Source organism: Charadrius vociferus, unplaced genomic scaffold, assembly GCF_000708025.1.
Source record: "Charadrius vociferus isolate BGI_N301 unplaced genomic scaffold, ASM70802v2 scaffold13, whole genome shotgun sequence".
Classification (NCBI taxonomy): Eukaryota; Metazoa; Chordata; class Aves; order Charadriiformes; family Charadriidae; genus Charadrius; species Charadrius vociferus.
In genome coordinates this window covers 4,064,944-4,090,131 of record NW_009647763.1, presented here as the reverse complement: position 1 = coordinate 4,090,131, position 25,188 = coordinate 4,064,944, and the positions used below count along the sequence as shown (strand labels likewise).

The window sequence follows — 25,188 nt, the reverse complement described above, 5'->3', positions numbered from 1 at the left end:
CAGGAGGCTGGGCTAGTTGATCTCTGCAGGTCTCTTGCAACTTAGATAATTCTGCAGTTCTGTATTTCCTTGTGTCCTCAGCTATCTCCTGTTCAATGATCAGCCAACCCTACCACCTGTCCCTCGTCTTCGTGGTATTGTACCGCTTGTGCTGTGGCAGGTCCTGTGATACTCTTGTCGTGCTAGAGGGACAGACATTTGTCTTCTCACTCGGAGACGTGAATAGGGTTGAGGCAGTACCAGTGCTCCAGAGACTTCCCACGTTCCAGCTGGTGGGAGTACATGCATGTGGGGTTTGTGACAGGTAGTGCCTTGGAAAAATGTCAGTGCACGGGATAACAATAAAGAATAATATGACATATCTGTACAGATGTGAAGTAACTCTAGATCTTTATGTCTGTTTTTATATAAATAAATAGTACAGGGCCAGCCTATGAGCTTAGTACTAGCCTATGCTAACAGGCAACACCAAGGTGTGTTTTGGGGATAACATCTACCCGGCTCTGTTCCAGGTAAGGAATTTGGATGTAACCAAACTGTTTGGGGGGGCGTGGGGGAGGGAGGAAAGAGGTGAGGAGCATTTAGGCATGTGGAGCTGATGCCGGGTGGCCTCAGCACCAGGGAACAGTCTCTGGCTCTTACTAGTTAGTAGTAGACATGTAGCGTAACCACCCAGTCCCTAAGCCTGACCACAGCATTGTCTTTCACTAATGCTTGGTTCAATACAAGGTCAAATTCTAGGATTAAAAATGTTCCAGGTCACATTAGTGAAGACTAGATGTATAAATAAAAAGAAAAAGAATCTAACCAAACCAGACCAAGCTCCCTTAGATTCCTGGGGAAAAAAATGCTGCAGTCTGGGGCAAATTGCACAAAGAAAATGTCATGGCTGCACAGTACAAGGGCTGCGGTGGGTAGATCTCAAACTCCAGCAGCTAAGTCTTTAAGCCTGTGGAAATAAACCAAAAAAGTCAGCCTCCCAGTGAAGTTTCAGCACGATGAATTTGAGGTAGCAAGAGTTTCTCTGTTTTAGATGGAGAAGCTAGGGAAAAAAAGAGAAGTTTATAAAATCTCTGGCAGCTACTGAGACTCGGCCGGTCGGGGAAGCAACGGACTTCCCCTTGGAGGTTGTTTTTCTTTTTATCCTTGGTTGAACTAGCGTGCAGTATATTATGCTGCCTGAATGTAGGGGTTTGTCACGGTTAGCGCCGGGGGCTGTCCCAGGAACGTAAAAAGGCGACGGGCGTGAATGGAGCACGCGGTGGTCGGTGGGGCTGGAGCTCACTCTTCGGGAAACCTGTCGCTGCTTCTCTTGGCCCGGCCGGCCAAAGCCGGGCAGGAAAGGAGGTGGGTCTTTGATCTCTTTGTTGTAGCTGCTCCCTGGGAATTTGCTGAAATCAATGCCCTGTTTTCCTGAAGAAATGAATGGCTATGCCTAACTAGCTTTGTGAAGCGCTGGGGAATTCACCGCTTCTGTTTATTGACAGCTGAAAAGGAGCACATGGTGCTGAATGGGTCCTCCTGGGGAAACAAAACAGAGTGGAGTTAGACTCAGTTGAACACAGGGGCATTTGGAAAAGTCTGCTGAAGGAGGATGGCACGGTTCCTGCCACCTAGTACTAGCATAGCCTGACTTTTTACTAAAAAGGCCATTTAAAATAAGGTAAGGATTGTTTTGATTTCCCATACATAGTGTGATTATGAAATGTTTGCACTTGTGTTCTCAAGTGCAAAAACAATGTTTGAATTGTATTCTGTCATGGGAAACACCTAAGTGACTCTTGTGCTGCTTGTAGCCTCTGTGTATGTTCATTTGTTCTTTATCTGATGGTGATTAATGAATATGAAATAATTTGGTGTTTGGTCTTGCAGTCAAGTCCTGAACATCAGTTGTTTATGTAGGCTATTATATGCAGTTCTTTATGTCTTTGAGAATCAGCTGAATTGCATCAGATGATTTTTTGACTGGTACAAATCGCTGCATTAATACTTAGGCACAAGGCAGTGACTAACAAGCGGGCCTGGCTGGCAGAAAATCTGGGAATCTAAAAGTCCTTGAAATGGAAGGATATATTTCCAAACCTCTGTTCCTATGCGTGGAGTCAAGACAAGAGATGGACTTACCACTATGTTTGCTGGTTTTAGATGTACAGGTTTTTTGTAAAGACAGCTAATAGCAAGAGGAGGATGATAATGAAGAAGCAGTATTTTCTTCATGTGAGTCCAGAACAGTTTATCAGACCAAAGGAATTTGGTGTGTAATTCATATGTAAATGTTTTACTGAAAACAGGAGAACAAATCGCTGGAGTTTCTATATTAGTTTCTGTGGTGACTGAAGAAAAGGTTTCTGAGCTCATGTAGCTACAACTTTCAGGTGTGGCCAACTGCAGGAAAAAAAGTTAAGTAATGTAATTTCTTCCTTTGTCGGTTTAAGTGTAAGGGAAAGCTCCAAAAGGAATAATCACTGTCTTGCAAGTAGGAATTGTTGGGTTTGTGTTGTGAACCTGCTTCAAAGTGTCTATGCATGTGTGCAGTTGTTTGAAAGCTCTTGAGTAATCCCCTTATTTCGGGGGAAGTGCTTGGGAAGACTCACATTTTATCAGAGTAGTTCTTCAGTCTGGCATTTTTGCTTTGAGTGACTTCGAGCTAGTCATTGTACTAGTTCTGTCTCATTTTGCTCTTCTCTGCAGCAGGTAACTTATCTGTTTTTCTTGGAAGCATTTGGGCTTCAAACATGCCTTCTTTAGAATACTTTGCGATCTTGAAAATGAAAATACATTTCTTAACTGCAGAGTGTCAGCATTGCTGCTTGTAGTGTCTGCCTTTTAAATCGCCAAGATTTTCAGAGGCAAAAAAGCAAATGCATTTATGATTTTGACAAAGAGATAAAAACATTGAGCTCAGGCAGTCTGGGATTGATGTTTTTGAGTTGTTGTCATTATTGTTATCCAAATGTGTCAAGTATTTTTTTACCTTACCTAAGTGTATACATGATAGACATTGGAAGATGCTAAAATTTAAAGCTAATTTAAAGTTAACATTTAAGTTGGAATGGGGGTATATTTGCAGGTCATTTTAATGCTGTAGTCTATCTGTGTTATGAAAATGTTGACTGGTGAGGGATTCTGGGTAGTTGTAGCGGTGTAAATAGAAAAGAATTACGGTCGTGGAAAGCTCAGTTGATCAGAGCTTTTTTAGTTAGTATAATGGAGAAGAAAGAAGATGATTCATGAGTAACAGAAGGTGGCATTTGTTCTCTGTTACTTGAGCGATAAGGCAAGACGGAGTGTGTTACGTTTAACTTAATGGACTGTGTTTAGACAGAAACATGTAGGGGAAGTACATGGGGATGTTTTGGCAGGACGGCTGTCCCTTTGGCTCTTCTAACATCAAGGATCTTCATAAAATATGAATACTTTTGTGACCTATTGGCAGTGTTGAAATGAAAGGAGTGTAAAATAATTGATTTCCAACCAATAGAGTAAGGTATACCAAATACAAAGTGGGATCAGACACAGCTCGAAGTAAATGTGCGTGTTACGTGACCAGGGTTATACAAATACATATCTGAGGAACGGTGCATTTCCCCAAAGGTGATGCCTTTACCATGTGTTGGTCTTGTTCTTCGAGCTAGGAAAGTATGAAAACGGAAACAAATTCTTTGCAATTTTGCTTTGCAAGGTTGCTTCTTAGATTCTAGTAATACAGACTACTGTTATTTTTTTTTTTTTTGTGACTTTAGGAAATAGTTTAAAGAAACCAGAAATTAATCAGGAACAAATGTAAAGAAAGTGTTTGGATTTTATTTAATCTCAAACAGAGATGACTGTCAACAGGAGAATAAATAAGGCTTTATGGAGATACATTATAATCCAAGTTTAGAGTGCTTCATCTGCAGAAAAAATCTGCAATTTTTCTCCAATAATACTCTATAGTCACATACTTTGTAATTCTCTGTTTTAGAGAACTAGACTCAAGGCTGTCCTTATGCACGAGGAGAGTAATTATTGTAAGGGAAATGTAGTATATTGCTGCCTAATCTGTTGCTGCCAACATTCTTAAGCAGTCTGTTAATGAAGCTCAGGTGGCCATAATTTCTTTAGTACTATATCAGTCAAGACATTAAATAATTTATCTTACAGTTCCCATTGAAAGTCTTTAGAGTAGGAAAAAGATGTATATGCTACGTCTCAGGCAAAAGAGAACAAGTAAATGGAAACACAGATACAAACTTGCACGTGTGAGTATTTTTTTCACAGAAAACCATTTTTGTTCAGCAGCATAGATTCCAAATGTCTATGTTTTTTGTTTTTTAAAGAAATCACTTCATGCCTTAAAAGAGGACAATAATTTAACAAGATCATAAGGGCTAAGGATGCGAGTCTCCTACTCACTTTGTTCCCAGAGAAGCTGGGAATCAAGCATCCTTTTCGTGTTGGAAATTAGGCAAGTAATAACAGAAGTTGCTGGCTGTGTCCTCTGTTATGAGGGTGATGCATAGTAAGAGCTAAAGCTGTTCTACTCAACTGTTAATGACCCTCTATCTACAAAACCCAATGCTTTTAAAAGACGACTCCTACATTTCAGTATTTTAAATATATGCTTTAGGATTCATTAGTCAAAAAACCCCAGTTGTTTTTTTTTTGTTCTCTGGGGGGAATTGGAATACCTGTAGAAGGTTTGAATGGTTCACTGAGAAAGTTAACTGATTTTCCAGTTTTGTTCAGACTTGGTTTCCACTGAATGTAATATGGATTGGGAGTGTTCTTTCAGGATTGGCCCTCCAAAGTCTCAGCCCCTACCAGTCCTAAGCGCCTGTGTATTCACTTCTCCACACAGACTTCCTTCTTTCGTAATGTGGCTATTTGCATATCAGTAGAGCTGACTGTATGGACTTGCACCTGCAGAAGTGGGTCCCATGGTTTTTGCACTGCGCTTTTATTCCCAGTAGCTGTAGCTTGCTTCATTTAGTTATAACTGCCTCTAAAGACCTCAAGTTCTCCAGCCACAGGATGAGTATAGCATCTCTTTGCTCTGTCATGACAGGCTCCCTCATTACACCCTCCAGTAAACTCCTGTTTCATTCTCCGAAGTGTATCTACCTGCCTGGTTCCTTCTACCAGCAAGCAACCGGAAATGTATCCCAGCTGCTAGCGTCTTTGCTGGGAAAGTTCCTGCAAGTCCATGTTGAAAGTTGAGTCAAAAGTGGAACAGCAAGGATCGATTTGGGCTGATTTCCTAAGGAGAGGTGGCTTTTGTCACCGAACTCTCCACCAGTGTCTTCCGCATGACATCTGGACTTGGTGGCCAGTAGCAACCAAGTTGAGCGAAGGAGAGAGAGAGAGACCCAATCTAAGGTTCCCCTTTTAAGGGAATGTTGCAAGGGTTGGAAATATTTCAACTAATTAATACTAAGCATTAGTCATTAGAATTGCTGCAGTTTGTTTATCAGAATTGAAACTGTGGTGTTGACCTCCACAGATAAAGTTGTCAACTATATTAATGCACTTGATACAGCGCGTGTGGCTTTGTGCATGTGTGTTTATACATATATGCATTTAGGAAGACATACATGCTTGGGTTTTTTTTTTTTGCTAGAACAAAAATAGAAGATTCTGGTGTCTTGTGTTAAATTGCAGCAGTAGCATTAACATTATCCACTAAAAGGTCTGACACTAAAATAAATCAACTGGCCTGCCAAAAATGTCCCCAAAAGAAAAGTGCTTGAGACCGATTAAAGCTACTCTTGCTGTGGGAGCTGTAGGTTAGGGGGATCCAAAATGTGGCCCAGGAGCCACAGGGTGCTTATGAGAAGTTTGAATATGACTCTCTTGATGGCTCTCTGTATTTCTGCAGACAGCGGGATTTTAGTTTTGCTGTCTGCAGCATTGGAGCAGTGCAGTTTGGACAGTGCTAGTGAAGACCTAAAGCAAGAGAAGTGTCTCAGCCGGGAGCCGCAGCCTTGCGCCAGCACCAGCTGCCGCTGGGGCAGACGGGCACAGTGCAACAGGAAGGCTTGGCTCTCGGGAAGCTTTTGCTGGGCATTTCGTAGGAGCAGGCTGTGGTGACCGAGGCTGTTTATTGTAAAAAAAAAAAAAGTAGTTGTTTCTGTGAATTTGCTGTTAACCTCCTTGCCTGTCTCTGGATCTAATTTTATATGACTTCATGCCAAGCCAGTGGAGTGAGAGGGAGGGAGTGAAGGAAAAAGAAAACAACCTGAAAAATCCAACTGCATTTTTCAATTTGATTGCTTGAAATGTATTCAGCTTTCAACAATGAGAGAAGTCTCTTTGTTCACACTGATTAGAAGCTATTACGTGCAAACTATGGGAAGTGACTTCACTCGAACTGTGCTCATTATGTATACGGGTTCTGATAGCAGCCAAACCCCATGCGGTGTACCAGAAATGTGACACGTACATTTTAGCCCCAAGAATAACCAGAAAAAGATTATTTTTTTAATTAGTTTTAAATCAATCAATCAGTGCTTTGATCTCAAGTAGTTTTTAGATGAATGAACCTACCAAGAACTTTGATAAACACATTGCTCAGACTGCAGAGAGAAGTTGAGCTTGATAAACACACCTACACACTTTCCCTGCTGTTTGGTTTGTCGTTTTTTTTTTTGTTTTAATTTAAGTTTGCAAGAAAGTCCTACAAGTTACTGACTGCCCTTTCAGGTGTGCAAACAGTGAAGGTAAGTTGTGGGTTTCTTTTTTCCTCCAGGCTGTGAAGTTTGTAAGATACAGCATAGCACAGGTATCCTCTGCTACACAGGCTTCGTGGGAACCTGCTGAAGCTGCTGTGTGCAGTCACATTGCTGAACTTCACATCCCATCTGCGCTCTTTGAGGCTTCTCTAACTGATTTGCTCCTAAGATTTGCTAGATGAAGGACCGTGGTAGAAAGCCTCATTGGGGTTGGTGGGAGGATGACTCTTTATGGGAGGCTGGTTAAATTCCTTCTGGCTATGCCTGTCATAGTACTTCATGGTCACCAGGCGAAAAACTTACTGTTCCCAGATGTGCTCGACTGTCGTCATGATTGCTCCCTATTAGGAACTAGTAATGATTCACAGTCGTCGTTATCATTTATATGTTTGTATAACAAATAGTTTCAGCATTCTGAAGAGTTTGTGTCTGCCAGGAAAATGCATGCACACTTTGCTTTAGAAGATTTCTTTACAGTCAGATTAAGTGTTGAGCCTGCCTTCTAGAGGCGTCCTTCCATGAGAACAGCTGTGCTGGACAGGATCATACTGCTGTAGGCAGGAGCAAGTGCCTTGATGGATGATCTCCCACTGCTGGAGACCTGAGAATGTACCCTCCCTCCGAATCTGCGAAGGTGGGGGCACAGGGAGGATGGAGGCGAGGTGAGGGAAACTGTCAGTGCAGATCAGTGTCTAGGTCAGGATGTCTAAAGGCTGGGCTCACCTGCAGTGCCGGGTCCCAGTTTTAGGGAGTTAGCTCAATGTGCTTGTCTGACTGAACGTATGGGGTGGCAGTAAGGCATGTTTGCTGTTTTATTTCTCTGTTTCTGTCTCCAAATATAGTAACTTAGTTTTTAAGTTTTACATTTTAGTAGAGTGAGGTCATGTTCCTATAAATGTGTTTAATGTTAAGAATGATTGCTGGGATGTTTGCAAACCACCTACTGTTCTCCTCCCTGGGGAGAGGAGGCCCCAAAAAAAGCGTAGGCATTCACTCACAGGGTGCTGCTTACCCCTGCGCAGGACCAGGACTCCTCCTCCTCCCCCTCCACCAGCATCTCAAGGGCTCTGGTCTACTGGCCTGCAAGCCTGGGGATGGCAGTCAGCAGCACAAGGCCTCGGTAAGGGAGCCAGTGTGCCCCCAGCAGCATGTCCCACAGTGTCTGCGATGGTGCCACCAGGTAGAGACTATGTGGCTTCAGGGTCTCCATGTGTCAAAGACGTGGGAATTCGCTGCTTGAAATCTATCGAAAGTTTCCCTCTCAAGCACTTAAAAGTAAATCTCCCCTGCCCTCCATTCTTTTTTTCGGGAGCGTTATTTCTGGGTGCAGGGTTATGAAAAATACAAAACCTGCTTCCCAAATAATAGGCTGTGTGGTGCATGAATGTGCGAGTTTTCAGTCTTTGCTCAGATTGTAAAGTCATCCTGGAGTGTGGTTTCCTGATTATTTATTTTATGTTTTTTTTCTGTGCAGAGCTGAGCAGTTGTAACTCTCTGCCAGTACAAGGTTCTGTTGTATGAGATAGAAGAGACATGAAAAGGAGACGTTGAAGAAATGTTCACCTATTTTTGTGTTGGACTAGGGATCAGTTATTACAGTTAAAAAGTGAAAACGAGCAGAAAATTTAGCATGACAAAATATCAAAGGTTAATGGGATTTGAATAAAATTATTCTGAATTCCGGTAATTATAACAAGTTCTATTTTGCTATAATGTAAATAGGATTAATTATTAATCAGTTAAGAGCTTCAGCTCTTTTGTAAATGCACTTTGCACATCAAACTTGGGACATGTAAAGCTTCTTTCATAAATATTTTTTACAGAAGAAATGTGTGGCAGCGGCCCACAATAATGGGAAAATAACTTGGGATTAACTGTTTGCTAATTGAGTACTTTGAATTTTTGCCAAATAAATTATACTGTAGAACAAGGTTTTCAAGCTTTTCCAGCAAGGAGTGCTACAGAGCAAACCACAGGGCAGGAAATCCTCGTGTGCCTTTGTGTAAGAAGAACCAAGACTGGCAATACTGCACGTGCAATGTATCTTAGGCAGAAAATGTCCACAAGGTATGTTTGCAGCGTTCCGCTACGTGAAAGCTGAGCAAGGCTAACGGAACAATACAGTTTTACTCTGGGATAAATTACTGTTGTTTGCTATGCAAATCTTATGATTGTAATTAGGCTGGGATTTGGACTGCTGTGTACACTGATCTTTGTTCCCTTTGCGCACGGGAGCTAATTCTAAATGCTGCAAAACAGCAGAGCGAATGTCAAGCACTGCTCAGTCGGACGGTCGTTTCTCGTGGGGTATCCTTGCTCAAAGTGGACATTTTCAAAGGAGTGATTTACCTTTGCCTTCACGGGGGCATGTAAATCATACCACAGGCATCCTGTGGGTCACCAGAGTGTTCAGATGGTGTAAAGTCTCCCTTGAAAGTAGAGGTTGGAGAAAGCAGGAAGGACTGCCTGATAGGCATCTAGTTTTTTAGCAAACTGGTTTTTAAAAAGTGGTGTTCTGCTGCTGATTGGTTAAGGAGCTGGTGGTATGTTGGAGCTATCACGACAGTGATTGCAGTTCCTAGTATGGCTATGTATAGCTCCCGTTATCTCCGCAGCCGGACTTTGTGTAACCGCAGCCTGTGGCTCCTTGCCCACGCTAATGAGCTCTCCCCGAGGCGGGCTTGTGCCTGTGGGGGTGGCACGGTGCTCGGACGGTGCTGCTGTTTTGGGAACTTGAGTTTGTTAACTGTGCTCCAGTCCAGCTTGCCCGAGCTACCGCGCCAGCTTGGCTACTGCTGGCCGTGGGAGCTTGTCCCTGTGCAGCGTGGCTGGCCCCAGAGCCATCTGGAGGACGAGGCAAGCTGGCCACCGAGGCTGCCAGGCTGTAGTCTGCAACAAAGGAGAGCTGTCACCTAGACTTGGACTGGGGGGAGGCACCAGCACGGTGAGGACGGTACAGGTGAGCTACACTCACAGCCCATTCTCCTCCCTGGGAACATGGCTGCCAGGGTTTTGGTCAGCCCATGAGATGGGAGTGCGTCCTGCAGGCAGCGGGTGTCATTTTCCCCGTGACCCAAAGGGCAGGGAAAAAGCAAGGCTGCCCACCATGCCTCCCAGTGGCTGGGCAGAAGTGGGAGCAGATGCATTCAGGTGCAGGGGTACCAAGCTGGGGGCGTACAGGAGATATACCCTTCTCTTAGCCCATCCAGCAGCAGTTCACAGGGCATGGGCACCTCGTCCATGTGATAAGGTGGAGGCTCTTCTGTAGAGGTGCCGGGCTCTTCTGTACACATGCCTCCCCACTGCTGCGCTGGGGCTCAGCAAAATAAAAATCTTAACCAGCTACAAGATCTATTAGCTTGTGTAGTTTTATCTACAGATAGATAGAAAAGGCATTATTTGGAACTTTTTCAGAATCATCGCAAAGACAGAGAAAGAATGAAGAAATACCCTCTAGCGGACAATATAGCACTGCTGCTCTAAAGATATAGTAAAAGACACAATCTGGTTTTTAACAGCTTGTAACGCCTGTGAATCTTATTTATTTCTTTTTGTTGCCTACTCATCTAAATCACAGCAAAGAGGAACGGAGGCAGTTTTACTTTTTCTTGCATGCTTGCACATTATCAAGTATTCCTGTAAACATGACATTGAATCTATTAATTTTGTTTGTGTAAATACAATTTAAGGGAGCAGGGAAACTGTAAAAGCATCAAGTGAGGTACTAAATTGCCTAACAAAAAGCAGAAAAGAATCTTCACAGAAAGTGATTTTTCTAACCAAGTATATTTAATTTCTAGAGCTAATACGACAAAGCGTGTGTTGTTTCCGTAGTTGGATGCTTCATACTTCAGAACAGGTTAGAGTGTGTTCTGAGGCTGTTGTTGAAAAAACTATGTTTTACTTAAGCAGCCAAGTTGAAAGGGGACATAAGATCTGTGTGAGCTTTGCAAACCGGTGCCATGCTGCAGCTAGGAGCAATGCATACATTCCTTCACCAATGGCTATGATAATGCATACATTCCTTCACCAATGGCATCTGTAATTTAGCATTGAAATACAAAGGATCGGGACTTGGTCTGTAATTATGTCTGAGGAAGAATGTGAATTTGACGGTTTTGCGCTGTTAGTTTGGGGAGAAGAAATTACAAAGACCCCTGTTCCCCAGAGTGGTCCCTAAAGTTATTATATTTACAGTGATCCAGTCCTGTGCTTCTGGCACACCTGGCAATTTTTAGTGTGCAGTAAATAAAGAGTCAGAGTACTAACATGCTGGTGTGGTGTCAGAAATATTGTGTAGTGGAGGTAGTTTTGGGATGCCTGTTAAATAACTAAATGATTTAGTTATTTTCATATCCCATGTAATGAAACAGAAAATCGTAGAACAAGCCTTGGGCAGCTCTGGATATTTCAAGGTGCTGCGCAGCGATGCCAGGTCAAAATCTGCTGTACTAGCAGGATGCTTGAAGAACACTTCCAGCTCTGCATCTAATTTCATTCATTGCTAGCTGATGGCTTCATCATGCCAGTAAGGTGTGCCACCTGGGGAGCCGTCGCTGGGGCTGCTAGGCTCAGTGGCATGCTCGGTACCTGTTAGGATGCAAAGCGGTCCCTGATTTTGGAGGAGTGCCTCTCCAGCTCCCACAGCACAGGAATCATTTCAGACCTTACGTCTTGGATCCAGAGGACCAAGGCAGGTTAGCTAAAGGGGCACTAGTGCCAACTTTGGAGGCCGATGTAAGGGAGACCCTTTTTCGCTGCTTTCCCTTTCCAACCTTCCCGTGAACTGCCCACCCTGGGGCCTCCACGTCGGGCACTACCCCGGGGCGGCGGGAAGGTTTACTCAGGAGCTCGGTAGTGATGAATCACAGAGGCATGGCATGGATTGATAAGGTCGTGTACTTTACGATTAGATACATCCTCCCTCTAACTGTGGTTCTTTGTCCCCATTTTGCTTTCGGTAGTGTTTTTCGGCAGTTTGCATACAATGGCTCTCCAAGCAGGAGCTGTTTGACTTGAGACAAAGTCTCTATTATTCTAGGTAAGCTCAGGAAGCCCTCATAATTTTGTTGCCCTCAGAAGACATAGATTGTTGGCAATTTATTTAAAAGCCAAATAAGTTAAATCACCTTAGAAAATTTTTTTTTTTCTTGCAGCCTAGCTGTAGAGGACTTTCAGATACATAAAATGGCGTGTAACAAGAAAAATCTGCCTTGCAGCTGTATTATTTATTTTTTGTGCATTTTAAGTGATGGCTGTAGAATGGCATGTTCTTTATCTGTAGCGCTAGCAAAAATAATCCTGTATTTCAGCTATTCATAATGCAGGTGTGCAGTCTGGGAGCCATGGCTGAAGAAAACTATTACATGGTCCCGAAATTATTGAAAAATATGGACTACTGCAGTGCCCGCAGCCTGACCAACACGCAAGTCTACCTCCTTCTTTAGAGTTGGTGGAGACCCCAAAGAACTCAGTAGGAATACTGCAGGCTTAATTGGGGAGATTTTGGACTAGACTCTCGGTGTGTAATTTAGTCAAGCACCTTACAAACTGAAACCTTTTAGAGCTACCCTGAATATGGCATTTATGGTACTACTGTCCTTTCTCAAAGACCATCACCGATGTCTCTCCTGAGCCCTTACGCTTCTCTTGACCTCTCTTTGGCTACGAGCCCCTGTCTGTGGTGAAGCCTCGCTTCTCCTGCCCCAGTCTCTGCTACAGTGTCCTGTGGCTCCCTTGGACTGTCTTGGCTGTTCTGACTCCCCTCCTCTGCTCCTTACTGTTGCTTACTGAATAGACTTGCTCAGTGGAGTTTTCAGAAGTAAAACAAAACAAGGTAGTCATGGATGACCAATATCAGCTTTTGCTTTTAACTCAGTCTTAAAGTGTTGTTGACTCACTGGTTTGGTTTCTACTGGCTATAAAAAGGTTTTGTGCAAGCAGTCCCATTTTTCCCATCGCCCTGTGTGACACCAGTGCCGGGATGACCTTCTGCTGGAGAGTCTCATTGCTCAGTTGTGTTACTGCTCCATATGAGTTTCCCTGGCAACCAATTTGAGCTACACTGAACCAAAAATACCTCACTGTGCTGGGTGAAAGTCAGTTTGCAGGCATGTATTTCTCATTAATGACTTCTCTGGATGCCTCGTGTGTTCAGCCTGCAGATGTCATTGTTGTGAACCGATGCCTGGGAGATGCAGCGTGCCCCTTTTGCTTACTTCCCCAGGCAGCACAGTCTTTATGAAGGCTGCCCTTACGTGTTTGTCAACAGAGTTGTGACTGTAAGACCCATCGTACTCATTTTTCATGGTACACCGAGGGTCTTGTCTTCTACTGAGAGTGCTCTGTGCAGACTCGTAGTGATCTTTCTTGGACTCCTTGGATCTCTGCATATTACCTTGGTTATTACTAGCAACTTTGCCCTTCTCATTTCTGTATAAATACATGCATCTTGATTTTTAGGTGTGCGTGCTGCAAGCTCCAGTTTTTCTGCCATCCTACTCTTCAAAGGCACGGTTTGTGACACCTCCAAATGAACAGGAGTATAAATCTTTGGATGTCAGGACCCACCAGTTCGCACAGGAGAGAATGCACAAACTGGAGGTCTTCTTTCAAACCTAGTTCAGTTTTGGGTTGCAGATAATCTTTTCACTCCCTAATGTAGAACAATGCTGTGAAGAAAAGCATTGGTAATTCAAGATGTGTTTTCAAGGTGACAAAATTAGAAGAGACTAAACTGGAGAGCAGTATGTCATTTTTAGTAACAGGTTCCCTTTTCTGGGTTTGTAGGGTGTGAGGACTGCGGTAAAAGCCTTATAGGAGAATGCAAACTCCATGGACCACTCATCAGGGCTAAAGATAGGGTTATTCCTAGCCGAGCCCGTCTCACCCTACCTCATTACCTCACTTTGCGAGTGTTGGAGCTGCGAGCGGGAAACCAGCAGAGTAAGTATTTTAGCTCTTTTTCCCACATTTGAGAAAGAGGAGACAAAAGTACTAACACTAGCTTGTTTTCATAAATAACTGAAGGCATAATCATAGGGTATTAACAGTATGAAGACTACTTTATTTTCAGCTGAGCACAGATAAAGCTCACATTCAGCTACTGTTTTTTATGACTGATTTCTAGTAACCTCAATGCATAGACTGATGGCAGGACATTAGCCAGAGCTGGTGTGACATTTAGCTGTGAGCAATCAGTTAGCTCTGTTCAGTCAATACAAGTTTAAAGAATGTTGAATTTGTATCTAATAGTAACAGCCATGCACTATTACGTATTTTTTTCTTTTCCCCAAGCATGCAAAACAGGAAAGAGTATTCAATAAGAGGTCAGAAACAAAGCGGTAAATAAGATCCCTCACCCACTGCCTGCAAACTCAAAAGAACACACAAAAGAGTGTGTTAATTTACCTTTTGCAGCATCTTCAGTTCATATTATGCAAAGACTGTTGTTTCCTTCCGAGGGCAGGGCAGTTTGAATGCCCAAGCTTGAACAAGGGAACTACATCCTTAGTGTGTGAATTTTCCACAGCTACCTGTGTAAAATCAGTCCTGCCTATATTGCATTTCAGAACGAGAATGACAAGATGCCTATTGTGTCGCACCATTGGTATTAGGCAGGGAAATAACTAGAATGATTAAGACAGCTAATGTTGTGTTTTTATAGATTCTCTCCACTCATATTGGGAGAGAACAACCTCATAAATTATGCGAACAAGCAGAGCACTATGATAACATCAGCTTGTAGATTGCAGAGTATCAACACATTTGTGTTGCATACTCAGTTAATACCCTGTCATGGATTTTAGGCGCTTTTGCATTCAATGTAATACCCATTTTTAAAAAATCTCTGTACATATTTACATCCTTTTTAGGTTCTTCCTGTTAGAATTATTTACCTGGGTTATTTGTCTAGAAGAAGAATTCACGTGTATGTGTTTATCTCCATTTTCACAACTGTAAATACGCAAGAAATAGTTTGTGGTGTCTATATTAATATTAGACTGGTCTTTTTTTATTCACAGTCCTTGGAGTCTTTGCAAAGAAAGTAATACAGAAGAGAACACAGTTTGGTCCTTATGTTGGTCAACTGTCTACAAAACTGACCCGCTATGATGAGAGCAGGCTAGTCCTGCAGGTAAAACCCCAGTGACTTATGTGCCTTTAACAGTTCATATGTATTTATCTATTTTAACCAGTCAATATGCTGTCTGATCTAGTTAATTAATTGTACTTCTCATCTGTATGTATGAATGGAAATCACATTATTAGACAGCAGAGAGTAACCTGAAGTACCATAATGTTCCTGTATATTGTGTTTTCTACAAGTTTACTTTCCTGCTTTCTAGTTTCACCACTTCCAGGGTGATTTACCTGTCAGACTAACAGCTCTTGATAAACTTTTTACAGAGCACGACTACTGAAAGCATCCAAGGATAGTACTGTCTTCCGAGATAAAACAAAAGGATTTGTGCTTAACACATTGCCACTGGGAGGGTTAAGTTTGTGCACTGAGTTAGCAATAGTGGCAGAAATAAGCACTAAGGCACCAACAGTGCAGGGATGGGGAAATGCTTCTTAATGATATGATTATATCTAAACTATGACACACAGTGCACTAACTCAGTTTGTTTAGTTAGATTGTTATTTAGGGCTGGTACCATCCCTTGCAGCATGCGCAGATACTGATGGTTTCATCTGGACCGTGATACTGTTGTTTGTACTTTATCCAGCACAAATAGTGGCCTCTCAGGACTAACCTAGCTTAGACATATCTGCATGCCCATCCTTTCCCACAGGAATTCCGTGGGAGTGATAGTTGATCATAATCCTCTACACCCTGGTCTTTGCATTTTGCTGCATGGGGTCATCCCTGGGCACACCTCTCCATCATACAGCAAGTCTGTGGTCAAGCCACAACCTCTGTCAGGGCTTCCCGACAGGTCACCATTCTTCCAGAGCCTACATTTCCTATCAGGCCCTCTCACCCCCCAGGAGAGAGGGACCAGCAGCAGCTGTCCTGTGACACGCTTTATGTCTTCATTTGAGCTTTCTCCAGAAGCTTGAGACTGGGAAGCACTGTGTGTTGTGGGGGAAGGCATAGATAGAAATACTTCTGTAATTCTGTTTGAGAGCAAAAGTAATAGCTTCAGTAATTGCTGTGAACTTCATTTGCTCGTAGAAGTCATGTGAGCGGTCTGCCAGGAAAGTAACACTGTCCTTCTGTGGAATTTTCATGGTATTTTTCATTGGCACCAGAGAGGATTTGTTCTTCTCTGTAACTAGATTTCTTCCATCTTTTTATGAGACACTTTAATTCTTACAAATGCAGAAACATACTTCTCTAACAAGCTTGCAAACATGGATGAGCTAAGCACCCAGTTCCTTCCTCTTCACCAAGCCATTGTAAACCACACCCTATCCTCTATCAGTCAACCCTGTTTGCTTAAAAGTATACAGTGATAAGCAGAGCTCTCAATGATGAATGGACCGTTTCTTCAGAAGAGGAGACGAGTCCCAGGTTTCGTACATGACAGCAGTAGCTGCCTTGACTTCCCCCTAGCAGCATTCTGAGTATGTGACCAAACCTGTCCAAGAGGCAGGTGTTTTTACTGGAAACAGGACAAAGTTAGATAAAGTAGTTCCCAGAAGCAATGGAAATGCAACTTTTTTTTTGCAATTAATTGCTCACTTACATGGTTTAGTAGAACAGGTACATGCTGCGTTGACATCTGTCGTGCAGCTTCAGTTATCCATGTTTGAGACTGTATTGCAGAAAAGCAACTGTCTTGTATGAGGTCAGGAGTGTTTGCCTCGTAGAGGCTTTCTCTTGGAAAGGAATCTAGGAAGAATGAAGTAAAGCAAAAAGAAAGATCTTTGTGGCACAATTGTTCATTTGTATTTACTTTTGCATTGTTAACAGGAAAAAGAGAAGACTGTTAAAATGCCATTATATTGTATGTTACCTCTCTGGACTTATTACACAAGTTACACAATTGTTCCATGCAAACCGTAGCGTTAATACAGCACTAAAGTTGGAGATTATCAAGTACTCAGGAAGTACATTAAGGCATAAAGCTTATCTTTCTACCTGCCTGCACTTAGTTCTTATAATATTATCTTTATATAACTTAAAAATTATGAACTATACACTGGAAATACGTACAAAGGCCTACAGTTATTTTAGTAGGTGGGTGCCTCAGCAGGTATTCGTTCTTCACTTTCTTTTGCACTCAGTATTCTTTAAGAGTGATCTATTTCAGAACAACCACAATTTCAAGGGACATATGACCAAGACGGGGTAAATAACTGATAGCCATGATTACAAGTTAAAGAAAACTAATGTGCCTCTATACAGGACTTGGTTTTATCATGTTCTTTCTCCTGTCCTCCCCCTTTGTTTCAGGTATTGAAAGATGGAGGGAAGTACTTTCTGGACACTCCCAATGAAGACTGTGGAAACTGGATGATGTTTGTCCGGCTAGCCCGGAACCAAGAAGAACAGACCCTTGTGGCTTATCAGCACTGTGGAGAAGTCTACTTCACAACTGTTAAGGTAGTCAAACCCACATTGCTTCACCTGTCATCCAAATGGAAATTTATAGGCAAAGGTTCTGAAAGGCCAAGCCTTTTACAGATGGAAGATTGATTATTTTCTGCCAGCTGGATCTTTATTACGCACCACCTTTTGTATCACTTAATCCATAGTAAAGCAAGCAGTGTATGGGGTTTTCCAGTAAAAGGCAGTGTGTACTTGCTGTTGTGGGTAGGGAAGAAACTGTGCAGAGGGAAACAAAAATATCATTGATGATGGCAGCGTTTAAACATGGATGGTGTAGAGTTCTTCAGTTCCAGATAGATATATGGTGAGATTATCTAGCACTATTACATTGAACAGTACTTCATCCTGGAAAGAACACACACATTCCTTTCCTTTATTACATTTTTGGACACGCGTCGTATTCTGAGCACATTACCAGGTGCTCAGGAGCAGGGTGCTAAGTATAATCTTTATGTACTTTTTTCAGCTCTCATTAAATTTGAAGACTTAACTGCAGAACTTAAAATACTGCAATGTTGCCATGAAGTGGTCAGTTTATGTTAGAGATTCTGGGCTGCATCTTTGTCTGAGGAGAGAGAACAAAGTACTCTGTATTTATAAATGACACTGGAACACACAGTCTTTTTTTGTTGTTGTTTTGGCCACTTTCTCAGGCAAAGCTTGTTTTAATCAGAATTTACTCTTTTGTATAGTTAGGAAACCAAAGTCTATATGTCAAACATTTGTCGTTTATCTTTTTTATTCTTAAGTTAATGTTTGTATGTCATTGTAAGCAACAATAAAAATTAAAGAAAGAGAAAATATTAGTCAAAAGAAGTTACTGTGGGATTAAAATACAGCATTTCAGTTTCATTTCCAAGATTAGCATGCGTTTCTGTGGGATAGTAGTGTTTACTTTTGTTCCTCTGTTTTTTTTTCTCCACCTTCATGGTGAGAAAAATATTTATGGCAGTGATGATGTAAGAATAAGTTAATAGTGATAACATTTTACAGCTTAAAACTCTTTTATAACAGTATGAAGTATAGTTGCTTTTTGATTAATATTAAAATAACTATTTTAAAGAAAAACAATGTAAAACAGTATATGCTAATCTGAGACATTGTTTAGGCTGTGTTTGAAATTCTGATGCAGTCTATACCATTTGGGATTTCAATTTGATTTTAAATGCATGCTATACTTGTAGAACTGACAATAATACTGTATTTGGGTACCATGAACTGCTTTTCTAAGAAGTTGTAGTTATGAATTGGTAACTTACGATTTCCAGTATAATTTAAATACTATTGAACCAGCTCTCTGCTGACTTCAGTAGAACTCTGCTTATTGGCATTAGTGGAGAGTTTCATCCTGTATACTGACATGAAGAGTATCTTAGGATGAGGAACGTGTCTTGGAACCTTTACTGTGCTGTGTATCATAGGGAATTACTTTGGTTTTATTTCTCCTAAGTCCCAGAATCATTCACGGTACTGTGGCATCCTGCAGGTTTTGTCCTGGTCAGCAGAAGTGATAGCCTTTTGCTTCACTTAGGCACACCCTGCTGGCCACGGCATGAGACTGCCTTGGGGTCGATTATGAAGATACTTTCTCAAGATACTTTGAATAAAGTCTGTAAAGTTGGGAGTAGAAGGATTGGCTCCTCTCCCCACAGTTTTTACAAAGAGATGGGATTTCGGTGTCGGGAAACTGCAGCTACAAAAGCATACATGTAAGTGGCATACTAATAGCCCTGTTAGCATACTTGCTGACCTAATGACTGCAGTGCTTTAAAAAAGTATAGAACTATGACAAAGTAAAAATCATCCATGGTTGCTGCCTGTCTGATCACAGGAGAGTTTCACGTGGGTGCTGCCATAGCTTTCTCTTATTGTCACAGGTGAGACAGAGTAAAGGACAACTTGTAGTGGATTTCAAAACTGGTGTTTAATGTCAGTTTTACTGAGATTAGAGCTTTTACCTTACTTGACTATTTTTCACACTGATGCACTTTGCTCTCCCTCCAAAGTCACATTGACTAGGTCTCATCTTCCCACAGAGTAGATCGCTGCTGGTCCAGGACTGTCAGGAGGAAAGTCAGCACAGTATCATGCTGTGCAGCTGTTTGCGGGTACCAGTCTCAGGTGTCACTGGCCAAGGTCCCAGGGCATCTCCAGGCAGTTGTCTCTGTGGAGCTTCCCTAGGTTCAGTTTTCTCCGTCTAAATAGACTATATGCAGGAGGACAAATATGATTGGCCTCCTACGTGGTGGCTCTGCTTCATGTCCTTTACTGAGTGGAGAATTCAGCACGTACCATTTCTGTTTAGGCCAGGTGTTATCAAAATGTACAACCAACCCATACTGGTTGTAGTTAGCAAGCAGGCTTGTGCTTGGGAGTTCAAAAGTTCAGTTTTCAACATTATACATACAATTACCTGCCACCTGTCAGCATTCACAATCTAAGTTGTCTTTCACCTATCATGTTTATCCAACACCGATGTTAAAAAATAGGTACATTTTAAGATGTCACATTTTGTGGAATAAGGCTCAGCTGTTCTCCTTCCAGGCTAGTTTGTTCTTTTTAGTAGCATGCATTTAGTTTAGTTTAGTTTAAATAAAACTGCAAGTACAGTGCAGATTGGCTCTACCCTTGTTGCAGCAACGTTGGTTTTTATTACAGATGAAGAAAATTGTGTACAGGGCCAGGGAATCTCCTAAATCATGACCCCAAAGTTAGTTTTCTCCTTTGCTTTTAAATATCTAATGGATGTTTAACCAGAGACTGTAATCACTCCTCTCTTTCTATTTGCTGTATTATTGACTGAAAATATTTGTCAGAGGAGGTCATAGTCCAGTCCAAGGAAAGATTTGGGCAGGCATGACTGGATGGGAGACTGCAGATAATGGGCTCCTGTACTACTGTGTGGGAAGGCTTCAGTGAAAGGAGGACAGAGGTACAATAAAGCAAATGCATAACAAGCCTGACACATTATAGCCAGCATGTGGAAACGTGCAAGTTTGACTTGCAGTCCACATATTTATCAACTCTGCACCCATGCTCTGCGAGTGCAGCACATCCAGGAGGCATTCAAACTGTTGTGCATTCACAATGCGTTTTTCCTTTGCCTGTACCTTATAGCTAAGTGTTGTGTTCATTGGGCTTCTGAAACATGGAGGAATAGGCATGGAATATTGCTTGGGAAGACTGCTGGATGTCTGGATATCACAGAGGAAGAGATCTCACTGAGCAAAGGTCATGAAAGCTGAGGCACTCATCCTGCTACTGTCCCCCAAAAGTCTCTGTACATGTGCATTTCTGCTTTCAGAAACACTGAAGGTGTCAAAGCCTAGTGGGTAGTAAGGCTCAAAAAGTGCTTCAGTTGTCAAACTATGTTACCAATAATTTAAACAGATTCAAAGAATGCAACTTGGATAAGGAGACAAATTGCACATGCACCCCCCTCCGATCTTCAGTATTATTTGGTATAGGGAAAACTGGCAAAAGTAAACATGTGCTATTTTCTTCCATTCGCAGCCAATTGAACCCCACACAGAATTGAAAGTATGGTATGCTGCCGATTATGCCAAATTTATGGAAGCTTCTGCAGTCTTCATTAAAGAAGAATCGGATGTCTGTCCTTTGCCTTCAGTAGCAGTAAGTACCCCTAATATGCATTCAAGCCATCACCAGACATAGTAAATTACAATTTACATGCTTTCTCTGTTTATGTAACTCTGGTGATGCTAGAGGAGACCATAGAGTAGTAGGCTAACGCAAAGCCAAGAGCAATTTTAACCAAACAGCTACTCAGAGAAAGGCTGCTCTTCCTCTCCTGTGTTTTCAATCCAATGGAGCCATTAGATATAGCCAGAAGTAAGTGGCACTAGTGGGATGTGTTAGAACGACTTAAGATTGGCATTAATTTGTAGATAACCAAACTGTCTTCCTCAGACTTCCTTCTCTAGCTCCTCTTTGTTAGGCTCCGAGTGGTTGATCAGATAACACACTGATTATTTCAGTCTTTCCTGTGCAATAACCCTTTTCGTCTAATCCCAGTACCTTCCCCTCTGTATAACAGGAATCCTTAAACTGATAGGAAAAGTTTGTATATGTTGAAAACATGACTGTGAAGATTGATACCTACACCAGAAGGAAATGTTAAACAGGGAATATGATAGAACCAGGAATTCAGAGGTGCTCCAGGAAGGGAAGTAACCCCATTGTTGCATTTGCATGTGAGGGCTTTAGAGTATACCCCAGAAAGAATGGGTGGGAGGGCCACAGCATCGGACACAGATAAGGTAGAGGAGGGCTCTGTCTGTAAATAAAGACAGAGTGGACATAGCCTCGCCATGGTCTCTGGAGCAAGCTAGCCCAAGAGCAAGGGAAAGTAAGGACAGTTTATGAGAAGCTGAAGTAAAATACAGAGACAGCTAAGGAAGTGGATGGTTGTGTATTAATTGGAAGTACGTTTCATCAGTGACTGGGATTTTTTTGTAATTGTTTCTCATTGGAATTTTTAAAATGTTGATATTTAAAGTGAATTCAACCAAATCCAGTAAGAGTTCTTATTTCCACTGAAATAACACTTCCAAATAATGTATTGCTTGCTAAAAAACTTATGGTTTAATGCCTCTAAGTCAGGATAGGCTGGAGATCCCCAACAGTCAGGTGTTTTGTATCAAGTTTAAGAAAGTCTAATGCCAAATGTCAAGCTAAGTGAGGAAGTCTCCCCTTAAGGCATTAACCATTACCGTCTGGTAAAATATGGAGTCAGCCCAAAACATAAGGAAATCCTGTATGGCTAAACTACATTTATGTGCAGAAACCCGTGCAATTTTTGTGTGGTTGCAGTGGCAGATAAATTATGTCAGTCTAAGGATAAAGTACAATTTGAAACTGCTTTTATGATTAATTCCATAAAAGGAACAAATGTAGAGACTTTGAAATTCCGTAAGCACAGATAAACAAAGGTGAAGGACTGGGGACTGTTACAGTAAATGCTCAACAAAACCATGGAAATCAGTATTTAGCCAACAATATTTTTTCCTTCTAGTTTGTGGAGTCCTAGAGAGAATCCATTTCTAGACGAATAGCTGTATGGTACTACATTGAAGTAAATATCGCTAGGGACAATGACAGGTCTTGGGAAAGCCCAGGAGAAGATGTAGAGTCAGTGAGAAGAACACGACCTTTCCTTAGAATGGCTATTAAGAAATACCTGTTTCTGTTCTCATTGCAGAAAGAGCCCGTAGACCCTTGGATATGCTCCAGCTGTAGAAGCACTTTTGCAACTTTTGCTCTGCTAGAATCTCACCAGTGCATCCACAAAGACCGAGTTCTTACCACCAGGTTCAGACCACCAAATAAATTGGGACCTGTAAAGGCAAAAAGCAAACTCAAAGGGAAACTGAGAGGAACGACATTAGGCAAAAGCATTGCCCAGTGCTACGGGACGATTTCCTGTTCCTCTGCTGCAAAGCTTAGCTGTGCCAGCTCAGGCAGCACTTGTGATGGTCTTGTGAGGTTTATACCTAAATGGAGAAATGGCCGGTCTTCACTGTTGAAGGGAAAAGAAGTGAAGCAGACAGACAGTTACCCGTGCCGACTCTGTGGGAAGATATTTGATTCAATTGACAAGCTTACAGTCCACACTTACGCACACAAAGGGGAGCGTCCCTACAAGTGTTCACAGCACGGATGCACAAAAGCCTTCATTTCCAAATATAAACTGCTCAGGTACACCTCTGAAGGCACTCCTTTTCTGGTGGGTGTGGGGAGGAAAAAACAAGGACTTTTTTTTTTTTCCTCGAGTGTCCTAGTGACAGTTAATCCCCAAGCTCCAGTTTTTATTATTCCTGTTTTGGTAGAATTGGAGAAAATTAGTCTCCCTCAATTGCGGTGGCTACTCAAAAAGATTATGGTGAGCAGTTTTAACCTATTGTATGCTTTATGATTAACACCTTCCCCCCCAAAAAAGTTAGGCTTTCACTAATAATCTGAGAACTTGTGAAAATGCCTTCTTTCAAAAGTGCCAGTTTTTTCAAGTCTTGAAGCTGCACTGTGTACTAGAGTGAATGTAAATGCAAAGAACTGTTTTCTTTTTTTTGTTTCTTAGGCATTCAGCCACTCATTCTCCACAGAAATCTCACCAGTGTGGCTACTGTGAAAAAACCTTTCACAGGAAAGACCATCTAAAGAATCACCTTCAGACTCATGACCCTAACAAGATGGCCTTCAAGTGTGAAGAGTGTGGCAAGAAGTACAACACCAAGCTAGGCTATAAGAGACACTTGGCTCTTCATGCGGCCACCAGTGGGGACCTTACCTGTAGGGTATGTGCCCAGGAGTTTGGCGGTACTGAAGTTTTGTTGGAACACCTCAAAAGCCATGCAGGGAAACCAACTGGTAATACCAAGGAAAAGAAGCATAAGTGTGACCACTGTGAGCGTCACTTCTACACCCGTAAAGATGTGCGGCGTCACATGGTAGTTCACACAGGCTGCAAAGACTTTCTATGCCAGTTTTGTGCCCAGAGGTTTGGGCGGAAGGACCACTTGACTCGCCATACGAGGAAGACTCATCCACAAGAACTGCTGAAGAGCAGGTTACAGAACGGTGACTCAGTGGGTCTCCTTGACCAGCTTTTTCCATTCAGACTGAAGGAAGATGCCGGCATACTGTCCCCTTTTCCTGAAAGGATCTCTGTGCAGAATGGGATTTTGAGTAGTTCAGAATCAGAGGAATACAACTGTTCACATCTTCATTCCCAGCCAAGCTTACAAACTGCTCTTCCCCTTGAACCTTCTCCTCATTTGCAAAGGATGGGCTGTGCAGACAGCCTTCCAGCTGTCCATCCCACACCGTGCTCAACAGCCATTCCTGCCAACCTGAACCTACATCAGCCTAATAAATATGACCTTAGTTCTACCTCATTTGCAGCAGGATCCCTCAAGAATCTACCGATAAAAGTGGATGTTAAAGGTTACAATGTGCATCTTCTTGAGGACCTGCCGTTACCAGAACCTCAATCTCTCCACAAAATCAGTCTGGAAGAAGCTTCCTCAGGGCCTGTAGGGGATACTAACAAATACCCAGTACACAAGGAGACAGAGGCAGCAGCTGAAACTACAAACCTGCCTTTCATGGATCTCACTCATGTGATGAGTTTCTGGCAGCTCCCACCAGGTGACAACCAGAATACTACTGGGGACATCACAATGGCATTTGGTTCAGAGGAACCATCACACAGGCTGAATGGCCTTGGCCAACAGCAAGGTCTTCAGCTAGCAACTGGTGGGATGGCCATAAACCAGCTGCACCATCTTCCTCGCTCCTTTCCATCCACTACAAATTCTGTAACGTTGCCTCATTTTCACCATGCCTTCAAATAACTATCACCGTGTTTGTTTTTTTTTTTTCTTCTTTTTTTAAGACTGTGCTTCTTACTTAAATCTGTTAGGATGGGGTGGTTTTGGTTTGGTTATGTTTTCTTTTTAAGAAAAACTGCCCCAAATGTTTTCACAGCATGTTATGAACATGGTAGTTAAATTCAGGATGTTAATAAAAAAGAAGCTCTATTTTTCATACTACTATTAGTTTTTTAGCATATGACAATAGTAGAACTAACCTATTTCCCTCAACATCTTCTATATTTTTGTTTCTTACCTTTCATGCAAACAACTGAATAAATATCTTCAATGATAGCAAAGCATCATAACAGGCACAATAAAACTCTGGCTGCTGCGGTAGGAGAAATAGGATTAGGATGAATGGGAAGAAGGGGGAAATCACAGAAAAATCATTTTAATGAACCATAAATCACAGCAAATTTATGCACATGGCAAATGTAACAAACGATTTCTCAGCATTACATAGATTTCTGTTAAGCACTTAATTACTGAACTTTAGGAATCTTTAATTCAAATTGGAATCATT

At 42.0% G+C, this 25,188-nt stretch overlaps 2 protein-coding genes across 2 annotated transcripts in view; both read left to right on the top strand.

Moving 5' to 3' along the window:
- Positions 1-23,536, top strand: part of RSPH3 (radial spoke 3 homolog (Chlamydomonas)) — a 67,755-nt gene extending 44,219 nt beyond the window's left edge. The window contains exons 10-14 of the mRNA XM_009882347.1: positions 13,500-13,655; positions 14,735-14,847; positions 17,116-17,265; positions 20,785-20,904; positions 23,369-23,536. Of these exons, the coding sequence (XP_009880649.1) occupies positions 13,500-13,655; positions 14,735-14,847; positions 17,116-17,265; positions 20,785-20,904; positions 23,369-23,419 (590 nt within the window). The 3' untranslated portion in view covers positions 23,420-23,536. The remainder of the gene's footprint in view (positions 1-13,499; positions 13,656-14,734; positions 14,848-17,115; positions 17,266-20,784; positions 20,905-23,368) is intronic.
- On the top strand, positions 23,430-24,842 carry PLAGL1 (pleiomorphic adenoma gene-like 1). Its single transcript, XM_009882310.1, has one exon. It carries the CDS (start codon positions 23,481-23,483, stop codon positions 24,642-24,644), a length of 1,164 nt encoding a protein of 387 aa, XP_009880612.1. The 5' UTR covers positions 23,430-23,480; the 3' UTR covers positions 24,645-24,842.
- Positions 24,843-25,188: the final 346 nt, after the last annotated feature.